The following is a 17,593-nucleotide window of genomic DNA, read 5'->3' on the forward strand; positions in this document are numbered from 1 at the left end:
TGCTTTACACTGCAGCCCTGCTCTATATTAGAGGCTCAGCTTCCCATGCTTTACACTACAGCCCTGCTCTATATTAGAGGCTCAGCTTTCCATGCTTTACACTGCAGCCCTGCTCTATATTACAGGCTCAGCTTTCCCTACTTTACACTACAGCCCTGCTCTATATTAGAGGCTCAGCTTTCCCTGCTTTACACTACAGCCCTGCTCTATATTAGAGGCTCAGCTTTCCATGCTTTACACTACAGCCCTGCTCTATATTACAGGCTCAGCTTTCCCTGCTTTACACTGCAGCCCTGCTCTATATTAGAGGCTCAGCTTTCCATGCTTTACACTACAGCCCTGCTCTATATTACAGGCTCAGCTTTCCCTGCTTTACACTGCAGCCCTGCTCTATATTAGAGGCTCAGCTTTCCCTGCTTTACACTGCAGCCCTGCTCTATATTACAGGCTCAGCTTTCCCTGCTTTACACTGCAGCCCTGCTCTATATTAGATGCTCAGCTTTCCATGCTTTACACTGCAGCCCTGCTCTATACTAGAGGCTCAGCTTTCCATGCTTTACACTACAGCCCTGCTCTATATTAGAGGCTCAGCTTTCCCTGCTTTACACTGCAGCCCTGCTCTATATTAGAGGCTCAGCTTCCCATGCTTTACACTGCAGCCCTGCGCTATATTAGAGGCTCAGCTTTCCCTGCTTTACACTGCAGCCCTGCTCTATATTACAGGCTCAGCTTTCCCTGCTTTACACTGCAGCCCTGCTCTATATTAGAGGCTCAGCTTTCCCTGCTTTACAGTGCAGCCCTGCTCTATATTACAGGCTCAGCTTTCCCTGCTTTACACTGCAGCCCTGCTCTATATTAGATGCTCAGCTTTCCATGCTTTACACTACAGCCCTGCTCTATACTAGAGGCTCAGCTTTCCATGCTTTACACTACAGCCCTGCTCTATATTAGAGGCTCAGCTTTCCCTGCTTTATACTGCAGCCCTGCTCTATATTAGAGGCTCAGCTTCCCATGCTTTACACTGCAGCCCTGCGCTATATTAGAGGCTCAGCTTTCCCTGCTTTACACTGCAGCCCTGCTCTATACTAGAGGCTCAGCTTTCCCTGCTTTACACTGCAGCCCTGCTCTATACTAGAGGCTCAGCTTTCCCTGCTTTACACTGCAGCCCTGGTCTATATTAGAGGCTCAGCTTTCCATGCTTTACACTACAACCCTGCTCTATATTAGAGGCTCAGCTTTCCATGCTTTACACTACAGCCCTGCTCTATATTAGAGGCTCAGCTTTCCATGCTTTACACTTCAGCCCTGCTCTATATTAGAGGCTCAGCTTTCCCTGCTTTACACTGCAGCCCTGCTCTATATTACAGGCTCAGCTTTCCCTGCTTTACACTGCAGCCCTGCTCTATATTAGAGGCTCAGGTTTCCTTGCTTTACACTGCAGCCCTGCTCTATATTACAGGCTCAGCTTTCCATGCTTTACACTGCAGCCCTGCTCTATATTAGAGGCTCAGCTTCCTATGCTTTACACTGCAGCCCTGCTCTATATTAGAGGCTCAGCTTTCCCTGCTTTACACTGCAGCCCTGCTCTATATTAGAGGCTCAGCTTTCCATGCTTTACACTGCAGCCCTGCTCTATATTAGAGGCTCAGGTTTCCATGCTTTACACTGCAGCCCTGCTCTATATTAGAGGCTCAGCTTTCCCTGCTTTACACTGCAGCCCTGCTCTATATTACAGGCTCAGCTTCCCATGCTTTACACTGCAGCCCTGCTCTATATTACAGGCTCAGCTTCCCATGCTTTACACTGCAGCCCTGCTCTATATTACAGGCTCAGCTTCCCATGCTTTACACTGCAGCCCTGCTCTACATTAGAGGCTCAGCTTTCCATGCTTTACACTGCAGCCCTGCTCTATATTAGAGGCTCAGCTTCCCATGCTTTACACTGCAGCCCTGCTCTATATTAGAGGCTCAGCTTCCCATGCTTTACACTGCAGCCCTGCTCTATATTAGAGGCTCAGCTTCCTATGCTTTACACTGCAGCCCTGCTCTACATTAGAGGCTCAGCTTTCCATGCTTTACACTGCAGCCCTGCTCTATATTACAGGCTCAGCTTTCCATGCTTTACACTGCAGCCCTGCTCTATATTAGAGGCTCAGCTTTCCATGCTTTACACTGCAGCCCTGCTCTATATTACAGGCTCAGCTTTCCATGCTTTACACTGCAGCCCTGCTCTATATTAGAGGCTTTACACTGCAGCCCTGCTCTATATTAGAGGCTCAGCTTTCCTTGCTTTACACTGCAGCCCTGCTCTATATTAGGGGCTCAGCTTTCCATGATTTACACTGCAGCCCTGCTCTATATTAGAGGCTCAGCTTTCCTTGCTTTACACTGCAGCCCTGCTCTATATTAGGGGCTCAGCTTTCCATGATTTACACTGCAGCCCTGCTCTATATTAGAGGCTCAGCTTTCCTTGCTTTACACTGCAGCCCTGCTCTATATTAGGGGCTCAGCTTTCCATGATTTACACTGCAGCCCTGCTCTATATTACAGGCTCAGCTTTCCATGCTTTACACTGCAGCCCTGCTCTATATTAGAGGCTCAGCTTTCCATGCTTTACACTACAGCCCTGCTCTATATTACAGGCTCAGCTTTCCCTGCTTTACACTGCAGCCCTGCTCTATATTAGAGGCTCAGCTTTCCCTGCTTTACACTGCAGCCCTGCTCTATATTACAGGCTCAGCTTTCCCTGCTTTACACTGCAGCCCTGCTCTATATTAGATGCTCAGCTTTCCATGCTTTACACTGCAGCCCTGCTCTATACTAGAGGCTCAGCTTTCCCTGCTTTACACTGCAGCCCTGCTCTATATTAGAGGTTCAGCTTTACCTGCTTTACACTGCAGCCCTGCTCTATATTAGAGGCTCAGCTTTCCATGCTTTACACTGCAGCCCTGCTCTATATTAGAGGCTCAGCTTTCCTTGCTTTACACTACAGCCCTGCTCTATATTAGAGGCTCAGCTTTCCTTGCTTTACACTACAGCCCTGCTCTATATTAGAGGCTCAGCTTTCCCTGCTTTACACTACAGCCCTGCTCTATATTAGAGGCTCAGCTTTCCCTGCTTTACACTGCAGCCCTGCTCTATATTAGAGGCTCAGCTTCCCATGCTTTACACTGCAGCCCTGCGCTATATTAGAGGCTCAGCTTTCCCTGCTTTACACTGCAGCCCTGCTCTATATTACAGGCTCAGCTTTCCCTGCTTTACACTGCAGCCCTGCTCTATATTAGAGGCTCAGCTTTCCCTGCTTTACACTGCAGCCCTGCTCTATATTACAGGCTCAGCTTTCCCTGCTTTACACTGCAGCCCTGCTCTATATTAGATGCTCAGCTTTCCATGCTTTACACTACAGCCCTGCTCTATACTAGAGGCTCAGCTTTCCCTGCTTTACACTGCAGCCCTGCTCTATATTAGAGGCTCAGCTTTCCCTGTTTTACACTGCAGCCCTGCTCTATATTAGAGGCTCAGCTTTCCATGCTTTACACTGCAGCCCTGCTCTATACTAGAGGCTCAGCTTTCCATGCTTTACACTACAGCCCTGCTCTATATTAGAGGCTCAGCTTTCCCTGCTTTATACTGCAGCCCTGCTCTATATTAGAGGCTCAGCTTCCCATGCTTTACACTGCAGCCCTGCGCTATATTAGAGGCTCAGCTTTCCCTGCTTTACACTGCAGCCCTGCTCTATACTAGAGGCTCAGCTTTCCCTGCTTTACACTGCAGCCCTGCTCTATACTAGAGGCTCAGCTTTCCCTGCTTTACACTGCAGCCCTGGTCTATATTAGAGGCTCAGCTTTCCATGCTTTACACTACAACCCTGCTCTATATTAGAGGCTCAGCTTTCCATGCTTTACACTACAGCCCTGCTCTATATTAGAGGCTCAGCTTTCCATGCTTTACACTGCAGCCCTGCTCTATATTAGAGGCTCAGCTTTCCCTGCTTTACACTGCAGCCCTGCTCTATATTACAGGCTCAGCTTTCCCTGCTTTACACTGCAGCCCTGCTCTATATTAGAGGCTCAGGTTTCCTTGCTTTACACTGCAGCCCTGCTCTATATTACAGGCTCAGCTTTCCATGCTTTACACTGCAGCCCTGCTCTATATTAGAGGCTCAGCTTCCTATGCTTTACACTGCAGCCCTGCTCTATATTAGAGGCTCAGCTTTCCCTGCTTTACACTGCAGCCCTGCTCTATATTAGAGGCTCAGCTTTCCATGCTTTACACTGCAGCCCTGCTCTATATTAGAGGCTCAGGTTTCCTTGCTTTACACTGCAGCCCTGCTCTACATTAGAGGCTCAGCTTTCCATGCTTTACACTGCAGCCCTGCTCTATATTAGAGGCTCAGCTTCCCATGCTTTACACTGCAGCCCTGCTCTATATTAGAGGCTCAGCTTCCCATGCTTTACACTGCAGCCCTGCTCTATATTAGAGGCTCAGCTTCCTATGCTTTACACTGCAGCCCTGCTCTACATTAGAGGCTCAGCTTTCCATGCTTTACACTGCAGCCCTGCTCTATATTACAGGCTCAGCTTTCCATGCTTTACACTGCAGCCCTGCTCTATATTAGAGGCTCAGCTTTCCATGCTTTACACTGCAGCCCTGCTCTATATTACAGGCTCAGCTTTCCATGCTTTACACTGCAGCCCTGCTCTATATTAGAGGCTTTACACTGCAGCCCTGCTCTATATTAGAGGCTCAGCTTTCCTTGCTTTACACTGCAGCCCTGCTCTATATTAGGGGCTCAGCTTTCCATGATTTACACTGCAGCCCTGCTCTATATTAGAGGCTCAGCTTTCCTTGCTTTACACTGCAGCCCTGCTCTATATTAGGGGCTCAGCTTTCCATGATTTACACTGCAGCCCTGCTCTATATTAGAGGCTCAGCTTTCCTTGCTTTACACTGCAGCCCTGCTCTATATTAGGGGCTCAGCTTTCCATGATTTACACTGCAGCCCTGCTCTATATTACAGGCTCAGCTTTCCATGCTTTACACTGCAGCCCTGCTCTATATTAGGGGCTCAGCTTTCCATGCTTTACACTGCAGCCCTGCTCTATATTACAGGCTCAGCTTTCCATGCTTTACACTGCAGCCCTGCTCTATATTAGAGGCTCAGCTTTCCATGCTTTACACTGCAGCACTGCTCACTAGGATCAGGATGGGGGGTCACTTACCAGTTGCGGGGGTCCAGAGAGCGTACACTTAGGGAGCCCCAAGTCCCTCAGGGTCAGCAGCACACCTGCAGGGGGAGCAGAGGAGACGGATTAGTGGGGGTCCACGGCTGCAGACCCTGATAGTTATCACAATGGCCGCCTCCGTTCCCCGGTGGTCCCGGCACCTACCTGACAGCCCCCCGACGTTGGCCCAGTCCATCCTGGTGATGAAGACGTTGTCCAGACGAGAAAGCTTCACCCTGAGGAGCGAGAACACGAGACGAGACCAATCAGCAGCGGCGGGGCGGTCACATGACCGGGATCGCACACCGGGCTCAAATATCGGCTCTTACTTGTTCTCGTGCATAAGTCTCTGCGCCCCCTCGCCACAATTAAAGAGATACCTGGAGAAAGAGGGGAGCACAAGGGGTTAAAGGGGCGACAACCTACAGCCCCCCAGAGTCCAGCTGAAAGGTGGGCAGAAACCACAGCCTGGACCACCAGAAATCCTAACATTAACCCCTTTACTACCCCAGACCACCAGGGATCCTAACATTAACCAGTCACTATCCCAGACCACCAGGGATCCTGACATTAACCCCATCACTACCCCAGACCACCAGAGATCCTAACATTAACCAGTCACTGCCCCAGACCACCAGGGATCCTAACATTAACCCCATCATTACCCCAGACCACCAGGGATCCTAACATTAACCCTATCACTGCTCCAGACCACCAGGGATCCTAACATTAACCAGTCACTGCTCCAGACCACCAGGGATCCTAACATTAACCCCATCACTACCCCAGACCACCAGAGATCCTAACATTAACCAGTCACTGCTCCAGACCACCAGGGATCCTAACATTAACCCCATCACTACCCCCAGACCACCAGAGATCCTAACATTAACCAGTCACTGCCCCAGACCACTAGGGATCCTAACATTAACCCCATCACTACCCCAGACCACCAGGGATCCTAACATTAACCAGTCACTGCCCCAGACCACTAGGGATCCTAACATTAACCCCATCACTACCCCAGACCACCAGGGATCCTTACATTAACCAGTCACTGCTCCAGACCACCAGGGATCCTAACATTAACCCCATCACTACCCCAGACCACCAGGGATCCTAACATTAACCAGTCACTGCCCCAGACCACTAGGGATCCTAACATTAACCCCATCACTACCCCAGACCACCAGAGATCCTAACATTAACCAGTCACTGCCCCAGACCACCAGGGATCCTAACATTAACCCCATCATTACCCCAGACCACCAGGGATCCTAACATTAACCCTATCACTGCTCCAGACCACCAGGGATCCTAACATTAACCAGTCACTGCTCCAGACCACCAGGGATCCTAACATTATCCCCATCACTACCCCAGACCACCAGAGATCCTAACATTAACCAGTCACTGCTCCAGACCACCAGGGATCCTAACATTAACCCCATCACTACCCCCAGACCACCAGAGATCCTAACATTAACCAGTCACTGCCCCAGACCACTAGGGATCCTAACATTAACCCCATCACTACCCCAGACCACCAGGGATCCTAACATTAACCAGTCACTGCCCCAGACCACTAGGGATCCTAACATTAACCCCATCACTACCCCAGACCACCAGGGATCCTAACATTAACCAGTCACTACCCCAAACCACCAGAAATCCTAACATTAACCCCATCACTACCCCAGACCACCAGGGATCCTAACATTAACCAGTCACTGCCCCAGACCACCAGGGATCCTAACATTAACCCCATCACTACCCCAGACCACCAGGGATCCTAACATTAACCCCATCACTACCCCAGACCACCAGGGATCCTAAAATTAACCAGTCACTGCCCCCAGACCACCATGGGTCCTTACATTAACCCCATCACTGCCTCCAGACCACCAAGGATCCTTATATTAACCTATCACTGCCCTAGACCGCAAGGAATCCGAACACTAACCCCCATCACTGCCTCCGGACCACCAGGGTATATTATATTAACTCCGTCTACCCCCAAACCACCAGGGATCCTTACATTAACCCTGTCACTGCCCCAGACCACCAGGGATCCTTACATTAAACCCGTCACTGCCCCAGACCACCAGGGATCCTTACATTAACCCTGTCACTGCCCCAGACCACCAGGGATCCTAACATTAAACCCGTCACTGCCCCAGACCACCAGGGATCCTTACATTAACCCTGTCACTGCCCCAGAGCACCAGGGATCCTAACATTAAACCCGTCACTGCCCCAGACCACCAGGGATCCTTACATTAAACACGTCACTGCCCCAGACCACCAGGGATCCTTACATTAACCCCATCACTACGCCAGACCACCAGGGATCCTAACATTAACCCCAACACTACGCCAGACCATCAGGGATCCTAACAATAACCTGTCACTGCCCCAGACCACCAGGGATCCTAACATTAACCCCATCACTACCCCAGACCATCAGGGATCCTAACAATAACCTGTCACTGCCCCAGACCACCAGGGATCCTAACATTAACCCTGTCACTGCTCCAGACCACCAGGGATCCTCACATTAACCCCGTCACTGCACCCCCAGACCACCAGCGAACCCAACATTAACCCCCATCACTGCTTCCAGACCACGAGGGATCCTCCAAACATTAACCCCATCACTGCCTCCAGACCACCAGGGATCCCAACATTAACCCCATCACTACCCCCAGACCACCAGGGATCCTAACATTAACCAGTCACTGTTCCAGACCACCAGGGATCCTAACATTATCCCCATCACTACCCCAGACCACCAGAGATCCTAACATTAACCAGTCACTGCTCCAGACCACCAGGGATCCTAACATTAACCCCATCACTACCCCCAGACCACCAGAGATCCTAACATTAACCAGTCACTGCCCCAGACCACTAGGGATCCTAACATTAACCAGTCACTGTTCCAGACCACCAGGGATCCTAACATTAACCAGTCACTGCCCCAGACCACCAGGGATCCCAACATTAACCCTATCACTGCCCCCAGACCACCAGGGATCCTAACATTAACCCTATCACTGCCCCCAGACCACCAGGGATCCTAACATTAACCAGTCACTGTTCCAGACCACCAGGGATCCTAACATTAACCCCATCACTACCCCCAGACCACCAGGGATCCCAACATTAACCCTATCACTGCCCCCAGACCACCAGGGATCCCAACATTAACCCTATCACTGCCCCCAGACCACCAGGGATCCTAACATTAACCAGTCACTGCTCCAGACCACCAGGAATACTAACATTAACCCTGTCACTGCCCCCAGACCACCAGGGATCCTAACATTAACCCTATCACTGCCCCCAGACCACCAGGGATCCTAACATTAACCCCATCACTACCCCCAGACCATCAGGGATCCTAACATTAACCAGTCACTGCTCCAGACCACCAGGAATACTAACATTAACCCTATCACTGCCCCCAGACCACCAGGGATCCTAACATTAACCCTATCACTGCCCCCAGACCACCAGGGATCATGACATTAACCCCGTCACTGCCCCCAGACCGCAAGGAATCCTGACATCAACCCTATCAAATCCTGAGACCATCCGCGACCCTGTTATTAATCGTGTCCCTGCCACGGACCACCAGGGACGCTAAGATTCACCCCGTCACAGCCCCAGACCGCCAGGACCCCGCTATTAACCCCGTCACTGCCAGTAACCCCTCTGGCTGTGTCGCCCCTCACAGCGCAGCCCGTGCTATACCCGGGGTCCCGTCACCTGTTGTGGTCTGAGAACACATAGACGGAGGCCCCCGCGTCTCTGCTGCCGGCCGCCACCACCTGCACATACACCACGGCCGGCCCATGGCGCTCTCCCGCCTCCTGCTTCGCCCTGTTCTTTATGTGCCGCAGAGGCTCCTTGGGAGCTTTGCTCTTCCGGCCGCTGTAGGCCCGAGCCTCGGGCTGGGACATGGCGAGAACCCGGGAGAGACGCCTCCACAGCAGGCCTGACAGCCCCATACACCCGACAGGGCCGACACAGCCAGAGGGTCACCGGACCATGTGCTTCACCGGCAGCCAATCAGCGGCGCCGACGCCAATGTCACGTGGCCTACCAGCCAATCACAGCGGGCCTCCTGCAAGGACGCTCAACCCATCACCGAATGGTTTTCTCGTTGCTTGGCAGCAAGCAACCAATAGCAGGCCGGCAGCGACTAGAACGCTGTTGATTTTGGGAATGACGTCACCGGAAGGGGGCGGGGCCTCCTTCAGTCCGGTGAAGACCCGAGGGCAGCAGTCGTTCTGTGCTCAGGCTGCTGGAGAGGAAGGAAATACTATGGAGCCGTGTACAGAAGGGGGGAGGATGAGGGGCTGTGTGGAGAAGGGGAGAGGATGAGGGGCTGTGTGGAGGGGGGAGGATGAGGGGCTGTGTGGAGGGGGGAGGATGAGGGGCTGTGTGGAGACGGGGGGGGGGGAGGATGAGGGACTGTGTGGAGACGGGGGGGGGGGGGGGGGGGGAGGATGAGGGGCTGTGTGGAGACGGGGGAGGATGAGGGGCTGTGTGGAGAAGGGGAGAGGATGAGGGGCTGTGTGGAGATGGGGGAGGATGAGGGGCTGTGTGGAGGGGGGAGGATGAGGGGCTGTGTGGAGATGGGGGAGGATGAGGGGCTGTGTGGAGACGGGGGAGGATGAGGGGCTGTGTGGAGAAGGGGAGAGGATGAGGGGCTGTGTGGAGGGGGGAGGATGAGGGGCTGTGTGGAGAAGGGGGGAGGATGAGGGGCTGTGTGGAGGGGGGAGGATGAGGGGCTGTGTGGAGAAGGGGAGAGGATGAGGGGCTGTGTGGAGGGGGGAGGATGAGGGGCTGTGTGGAGAAGGGGGGAGGATGAGGGGCTGTGTGGAGGGGGGAGGATGAGGGGCTGTGTGGAGAAGGGGGGAGGATGAGGGGCTGTGTGGAGAAGGGGGGAGGATGAGGGGCTGTGTGGAGAAGGGGGGAGGATGAGGGGCTGTGTGGAGAAGGGGGGAGGATGAGGGGCTGTGTGGAGGGGGGAGGATGAGGGGCTGTGTGGAGACGGGGGAGGATGAGGGGCTGTGTGGAGATGGGGGAGGATGAGGGGCTGTGTGGAGATGGGGGAGGATGAGGGGCTGTGTGGAGACGGGGGAGGATGAGGGGCTGTGTGGAGAGGGGGGAGGATGAGGGGCTGTGTGGAGAAGGGGGGAGGATGAGGGGCTGTGTGGAGGGGGGAGGATGAGGGGCTGTGTGGAGAAGGGGGGAGGATGAGGGGCTGTGTGGAGAAGGGGGGAGGATGAGGGGCTGTGTGGAGAAGGGGGGAGGATGAGGGGCTGTGTGGAGAAGGGGGGAGGATGAGGGGCTGTGTGGAGACGGGGGAGGATGAGGGGCTGTGTGGAGACGGGGGAGGATGAGGGGCTGTGTGGAGACGGGGGAGGATGAGGGGCTGTGTGGAGAGGGGGGAGGATGAGGGGCTGTGTGGAGACGGGGGAGGATGAGGGGCTGTGTGGAGAGGGGGGAGGATGAGGGGCTGTGTGGAGGGGGGAGGATGAGGGGCTGTGTGGAGACGGGGGAGGATGAGGGGCTGTGTGGAGAGGGGGGAGGATGAGGGGCTGTGTGGAGACGGGGGAGGATGAGGGGCTGTGTGGAGAGGGGGGAGGATGAGGGGCTGTGTGGAGGGGGGAGGATGAGGGGCTGTGTGGAGACGGGGGAGGATGAGGGGCTGTGTGGAGAGGGGGGAGGATGAGGGGCTGTGTGGAGACGGGGGAGGATGAGGGGCTGTGTGGAGACGGGGGGGGAGAGGATGAGGGGCTGTGTGGAGACGGGGGAGGATGAGGGGCTGTGTGGAGAGATGGGAGGATGAGGGGCTGTGTGGAGACGGGGGGGGGAGGATGAGGGGCTGTGTGGAGACGGGGGGGGGGAGGATGAGGGGCTGTGTAGAGGGGGAAGGATGAGGGGCTGGGGGGAGGATGAGGGGCTGTGTGGAGAGGGGGAGGATGAGGAGCTGTGTGGAGGGGGGAGGATGAGGGGCTGTGTGGAGGGGGGGAGGATGAGGGGCTCTGTGGAGGGGGGGAGGATGAGGGGCTGTGTGGAGAGGGAGGAAGGATGAGGGGCTGTGTGGAGAGGGGAAGGATGAGGGGCTGTGTGGAGAGGGAGGAAGGATGAGGGGCTGTGTGGAGAGGGGAGGATGAGGGGCTGTGTGGAGAAGGGGGGAGGATGAGGGGCTGTGTGGAGAGGGGGAGGATGAGGGGCTGTGTGGAGAAGGGGGGAGGATGAGGGGCTCTGTGGAGAGGGGAAGGATGAGGGGCTGTGTGGAGAGGGGGGAAGGATGAGGGGCTGTGTGGAGAGGGGAGGATGAAGGGCTGTGGAGAGGGGGGAAGGATGAGGGGCTGTGTGGAGGGGGGAGGATGAGGGGCTGTGTGGAGAAGGGGGAGGATGAGGGGCTGTGTGGAGAGGGGGGAGGATGAGGGGCTATGTGGAGACGGTGGAGGATGAGGGGCTGTGTGGAAAAGGGGGTATGAGGGGCTGTGTGGAGAAGGGAAGATGAGGGGCTGTGTGGAGAAGAGGGATGGATGAGGGGCTGTGTGTAGAGGGGGAGGATGAGGGGCTGTGTGGAGAAGGGGAGGATGAGGGGCTGTGTGGAGAGGGTGGAGGATGAGGGGCTGTGTGGAGAAGGGAGGATGAGGGGCTGTGGAGAGGGGGGAAGGATGAGGGGCCGTGTAGAGAAGGGAAATGGATGAAGGGCTGTGGAGAGGGGAAGGATGAGGGGCTGTGTGGAGAAGGGGGGAGGATGAGGGGCTGTGTGGAGAAGGGGGGAGGATGAGGGGCTGTGTGGAGAAGGGGGGAGGATGAGGGGCTGTGTGGAGAAGGGGGGAGGATGAGGGGCTGTGTGGAGAAGGGGGGAGGATGAGGGGCTGTGTGGAGAAGGGGGAGGATGAGGGGCTGTGTGGAGAGGAGGAGGATGAGGGGCTGTGTGGAGAGGGGAGGATGAGGGGCTGTGTGGAGGGGGAGGATGAGGGGCTGTGTGGAGAAGGGGGGGAGGATGAGGGGCTGTGTGGAGAAGAGGGAGAATGAGGGGCTGTGGAGAGGGGGAGGATGAGGGGCTGTGTAGAGGGGGGAGGATGTGGGGCTGTGTGGAGAAGGGGGGAGGATGAGGGGCTGTGTGGAGAAGGGGGGAGGATGAGGGGCTGTGTGGAGAAGGGAGATGGATGAGGGGCTGTGTGGAGAGGGGGAGGATGAGGGGCTGTGTAGAGAGGAAGAGGATGAGGGGCTGTGTGGAGAAGGGGGAGGATGAGGGGCTGTGTGGAGGGGGGAGGATGAGGGGCTGTGTGGAGAAGGGGGGAGGATGAGTGGCTGTGTGGAGAAGGGGGGAGGATGAGGGGCTGTGTGGAGAAGGGGGGAGGATGAGGGGCTGTGTGGAGAAGGGGGGAGGATGAGGGGCTGTGTGGAGAAGGGGGGAGGATGAGGGGCTGTGTGGAGAGGGGGGAGGATGAGGGGCTGTGTGGAGAAGGGGGGAGGATAAGGGGCTGTGTGGAGAAGGGAGGATGAGGGGCTGTGTGGAGGGGGGGAGGATGAGGGGCTGTTAGTTGGGAGCTGCACAAATCTGGATTCCACGGAAGAGCTGCAATTAGAAAACCGCTGCTCTCACTGACAAATGTTTCCAAGCGTTTAGAGTGGTGTAGAAAGCTCCAGAATTGGTCCCTCGAGCAGTGGAAACGTGATATTCTCAGACGAATCATCGTTTACCCTATTTCCGACCTCCGGCCGAGTGTACGTTTGGAGACAGCCGAAAGAAGCATTCCATTCAGACTCCCTTCTCCCAACCGTAAAACATGGCGGAGGTTCTGTGATGCTCTGGGTGCTATTTCGTGGAGATCCGCCGGGCCAATGATATCCCTTCATGGAAGAATTAACAGCTGAGATTGTTTAGGCATTTTGGGCGAATAAGTGCATCCAATGGTTCAAGCATAGTTACATAGTTACATAGTTAGTAAGGCCGAAAAAAGACATTTGTCCATCCAGTTCAGCCTATATTCCATCATAATAAATCCCCAGATCTACGTCCTTCTACAGAACCTAATAATTGTATGATACAATATTGTTCTGCTCCAGGAAGACATCCAGGCCTCTCTTGAACCCCTCAACTGAGTTCGCCATCACCACCTCCTCAGGCAAGCAATTCCAGATTCTCACTGCCCTAACAGTAAAGAATCCTCTTCTATTTTGGTGGAAAAACCTCTCCTCCAGACGCAAAGAATGCCCCCTTGTGCCCGTCACCTTCCTTGGTATAAACAGATCCTCAGCGAGATATTTGTATTGTCCCCTTATATACTTATACATGGTTATTAGATCGCCCCTCAGTCGTCTTTTTTCTAGACTAAATAATCCTAATTTCGCTAATCTATCTGGGTATTGTAGTTCTCCCATCCCCTTTATTAATTTTGTTGCCCTCCTTTGTACTCTCTCTAGTTCCATTATATCCTTCTTGAGCACCGGTGCCCAAAACTGGACACAGTACTCCATGTGTGGTCTAACTAGGGATTTGTACAGAGGCAGTATAATGTTCTCATCATGTGTATCCAGACCTCTTTTAATGCACCCCATGATCCTGTTTGCCTTGGCAGCTGCTGCCTGGCACTGGCTGCTCCAGGTAAGTTTATCATTAACTAGGATCCCCAAGTCCTTCTCCATGTCAGATTTACCCAGTGGTTTCCCGTTCAGTGTGTAATGGTGATATTGATTCCTTCTTCCCATGTGTATAACCTTACATTTGTCATTGTTAAACCTCATCTGCCACCTTTCAGCCCAAGTTTCCAACTTATCCAGATCCATCTGTAGCAGAATACTATCTTCTCTTGTATTAACTGCTTTACATAGTTTTGTATCATCTGCAAATATCAATATTTTACTGTGTAAACCTTCTACCAGATCATTAATGAATATGTTGAAGAGAACAGGTCCCAATACCGACCCCTGCGGTACCCCACTGGTCACAGCGACCCAGTTAGAGACTATACCATTTATAACCACCCTCTGCTTTCTATCACTAAGCCAGTTACTAACCCATTTACACACATTTTCCCCCAGACCAAGCATTCTCATTTTGTGTACCAACCTCTTGTGCGGCACGGTATCAAACGCTTTGGAAAAATCGAGACAGACCACGTCCAATGACTCACCGTGGTCCAGCCTATAGCTTACCTCTTCATAAAAACTGATTAGATTGGTTTGACAGGAGCGATTTCTCATAAACCCATGCTGATATGGAGTTACACAGTTATTCTCATTGAGATAATCCAGAATAACATCCTTCAGAAACCCTTCAAATATTTTACCAACAGTAGAGGTTAGACTTACTGGCCTATAATTTCCAGGTTCACTTTTAGAGCCCTTTTTGAATATTGGCACCACATTTGCTATGCGCCAGTCCTGCGGAACAGACCCCGTCGCTATAGAGTCCCTAAAGCACTGTTCCCGGAGGGGAACGCCATCTTTCAGGATGATAATGCACCAATTCATACAGCTAGAATCGTTAAAGTATGGCACGAGGAACATTCTAATGAAGTTGAGCATCTCATCTGGCCCCCACAGTCCCCAGACCCCAACATTATTGAGCATTTATGGTCGATTTTAGAGATTCAAGTTAGACGTCGATTTCCGCCGCCATCTTCGCTCAAAGAACTGGAGGGTGTTTTAACTGCAGAATGGGCTAAAATTCCTTTGGAAACAATTCACACCTTGTATGAATCCATACCTCGGAGAATTGAGGCTGTAATCGCCGCAAAATGTGGACCTACACCAGATTAAACTAACTTTTGTTGATGTTTCCATCCTGAGCTTGCTTAACGGGGCCGGGATAGTTTTGACTCCTTTAATTGTGTCCTAATTCATTTTGGAGACAGAATTTTATTTTAAGTGGTTATTCCCCTCTTCACATCTGCGTGTTATCGAATAGTTATGGCAAAATCATTTACTTTTGCTATTTACAGTCTTAAAATTTTCAACCTTTCTTGAGATATTAATCACTTTAGTTTTTGTTTACAGCTCGTTTTGCAGCCTGAGTGGAAAAGAGTTTGTAAGCACTGCACACTGAGACACAGCATCGGTGGTCAGTCTCCTAGGCAACAGCTGTTAACAAAATTAATGTTAATATCTCAAGAATTAATGAAAATTTTTCTTAACAGTAAATGGCAAAAGTTATTGTTTTATCAAAGACTAGCCAAAAAATACTTATTTAGGAAGTCAAGAAAATAACACTTTAAGGTTAGATCTGTTGTCTGGAGGGTCTTTAGAATTTTCTATGTTTTAAAAATAAAATGGACACTGTGGGCAAGAGTCCAAGATAGATGGTTCGTCTTTTGCTGTAGGGCATCTGAGTAAAAGTCATGACCTCTAATGATCTCAGAATATTTTTAATTTGACAGATCTTGACTTCTAACTTTGCTCAATAGAGTAAAAGTCTACAGATCCCACATCTGGAGATGAGTCTCCTTCAAGTTCCCGGCCATAATGTCCTTCGTACCCCCTAGAGATAGAGTAGACTGGATTTTCTGCACATATTGCAATCACCTGTGCCAGCTGTTACGTCCTGTTGGGTGTGTGAAGCTTCTCTATGTGATGGCCACCTGAGAGCCCGCAGAAACTCGGCAGAACATGTCTTCTTGGACCATGGAACTTCCCAGGAGAAGGTCCTGGAAATATATCTTGGTGGAGATACGGTAGATCACAGATTTTGAGCCACAAGTTGACAAATGCCCTTCAGAAACTCCTCAGTGCTAGGGAGAAAGTGGAAAGAAAAGTCTGTAGGCTCCAAGAGCAAAGGAGAAAAATACAAGAAACCACGATGGGTAGAACTGAGAAAACAGGGCACTTGTTTTGAGACATTAGAAGACATCTGGAAGGCTTGGAGAAGAGAATCTTTAGCAAGATTGTCAGGTGGAAAGAACAGGTGTTGCTCTCAGTCTCAAATCAGATCCACCAGCTGGAATTAGAGAAGGACCAGCTGTCCAGGAAGATTTGTCACATCGAGGAGCTGCATCACACGAACAATCCACCGATGGTCCTACAAGATCCAGTCAGGGAAGCAGGTGTGATCTGGAAGGTGATGCGACGATCTGGATGAAGACCTCATCTTGTACACTTTATACAAAGGTTTGTCGGACATTTCCATGAGTTTGAGAAGAAGCCGCCGATCCTGGGAGCATTCAACTATATTACTGGATGTTTACACCGCCGCCAACGACTTGTACATAACATGGTGTTTAAAGCAGGTCTCTGCAACGTCACGGGAAGAGAATCAGCCCAAAACACCGGCCAGATTTAGGTTCAACCAAGTTTTTAACAGTCGTGGTTTTTCTTCTGGGAGACACTACTGGGATGTGGAGACCAATGTGACCGGAGAGTGGGGTGTTGGGGCGTCCTACTACAAACTGGACAGAGAGGGCGATCAGGCCTTTGTGGGAAGTAATGGCAAATCCTGATGTTTGTGGGGCTATTAGGTTGTCCTCTTACAGGTTCAGGATCTTCCTGGACTACTAGGCTGGGCAGCTGTCCTTCTACGAGGTGGGTGATATGATGAGACACCTACACACCTTCACCTCACCGCTTTATGCTGCCTTCTATGTGTGCAGGAACAGTTGGGTTGTGATCAAACACTAGGAACAATGTGGCTCGACAGACAGACATGTTGAGGCAGCATCATGGTGGGAGGATCATCAAAATAGAGGGCGCATCATAGTGCAGGAATCAACTTGTAGAAGGAAATGCAGGGGAGCATCAAGGTGAAACTAAACATGGGGGAGGGAGTGTGATAATGTAGAAAAACATAGTTGGGGGAGCATTGTGTTGAGGGGACATCAAAGTTGGAGGACCATGGTATTTGGGGGGGGGGAGCATCATGATGGAGAGAGCATCATGGAGGAAGGAGCATCAGGGACGAGAGATGATCATTGTTGAGAGAGCATCATATTGGGGGGAGCATCATGGTGGAGAGAGCATCATAGGTGGGGAGCATTGTATTAGAGCGAGTATCATAGGTGGGGAGTATCGTATTGGAGGGAGCATCACGGTGACAGGAGCATCACATTGAAGGGATCATCACAGTGAAGGGAACATCATGGTGGAGAGAACATGATGGAGGGAGCATCACATTGAAGGGAGCATCTTGGTGAAGGGAACATGGTGGAGGGAGCATCATAGTGGAGGGAGCATCATAGTGGAGGGAGCATCATGGTGGACGGAGCATCTTGGTGAAGGGAGCATCATGGTGGAAGGAGCATCAAAGTCGTGGAATATGATGGCAGATTATGTCAGTGGAGATGATGCTACTAAGGGGATTAACATGTTATTAAATTGCAGGGTTCACTTATC

General features: G+C 52.1%; 1 protein-coding gene across 5 annotated transcripts in view; it reads right to left on the reverse strand.

The window, feature by feature from the left end:
- ELAC2 (elaC ribonuclease Z 2) overlaps nt 1-9,301 on the reverse strand; it is a 55,862-nt gene extending 46,561 nt beyond the window's left edge. For all 5 annotated transcript variants that reach the window (XM_077254622.1, XM_077254620.1, XM_077254624.1 and 2 more), the window contains exons 1-4: nt 8,996-9,301; nt 5,554-5,604; nt 5,390-5,460; nt 5,222-5,286 (exon numbers count right to left, since the gene is read on the reverse strand). In XM_077254622.1, coding sequence (XP_077110737.1) covers nt 5,222-5,286; nt 5,390-5,460; nt 5,554-5,604; nt 8,996-9,237 — 429 coding nt within the window. In that variant the 5' untranslated portion in view covers nt 9,238-9,301. The remainder of the gene's footprint in view (nt 1-5,221; nt 5,287-5,389; nt 5,461-5,553; nt 5,605-8,995) is intronic.
- Between the last annotated feature and the right edge of the window lie 8,292 nt (nt 9,302-17,593).

The sequence above is a fragment of the Ranitomeya variabilis genome, chromosome 4, assembly GCF_051348905.1.
Source record: "Ranitomeya variabilis isolate aRanVar5 chromosome 4, aRanVar5.hap1, whole genome shotgun sequence".
Lineage (NCBI taxonomy): Eukaryota > Metazoa > Chordata > Amphibia > Anura > Dendrobatidae > Ranitomeya > Ranitomeya variabilis.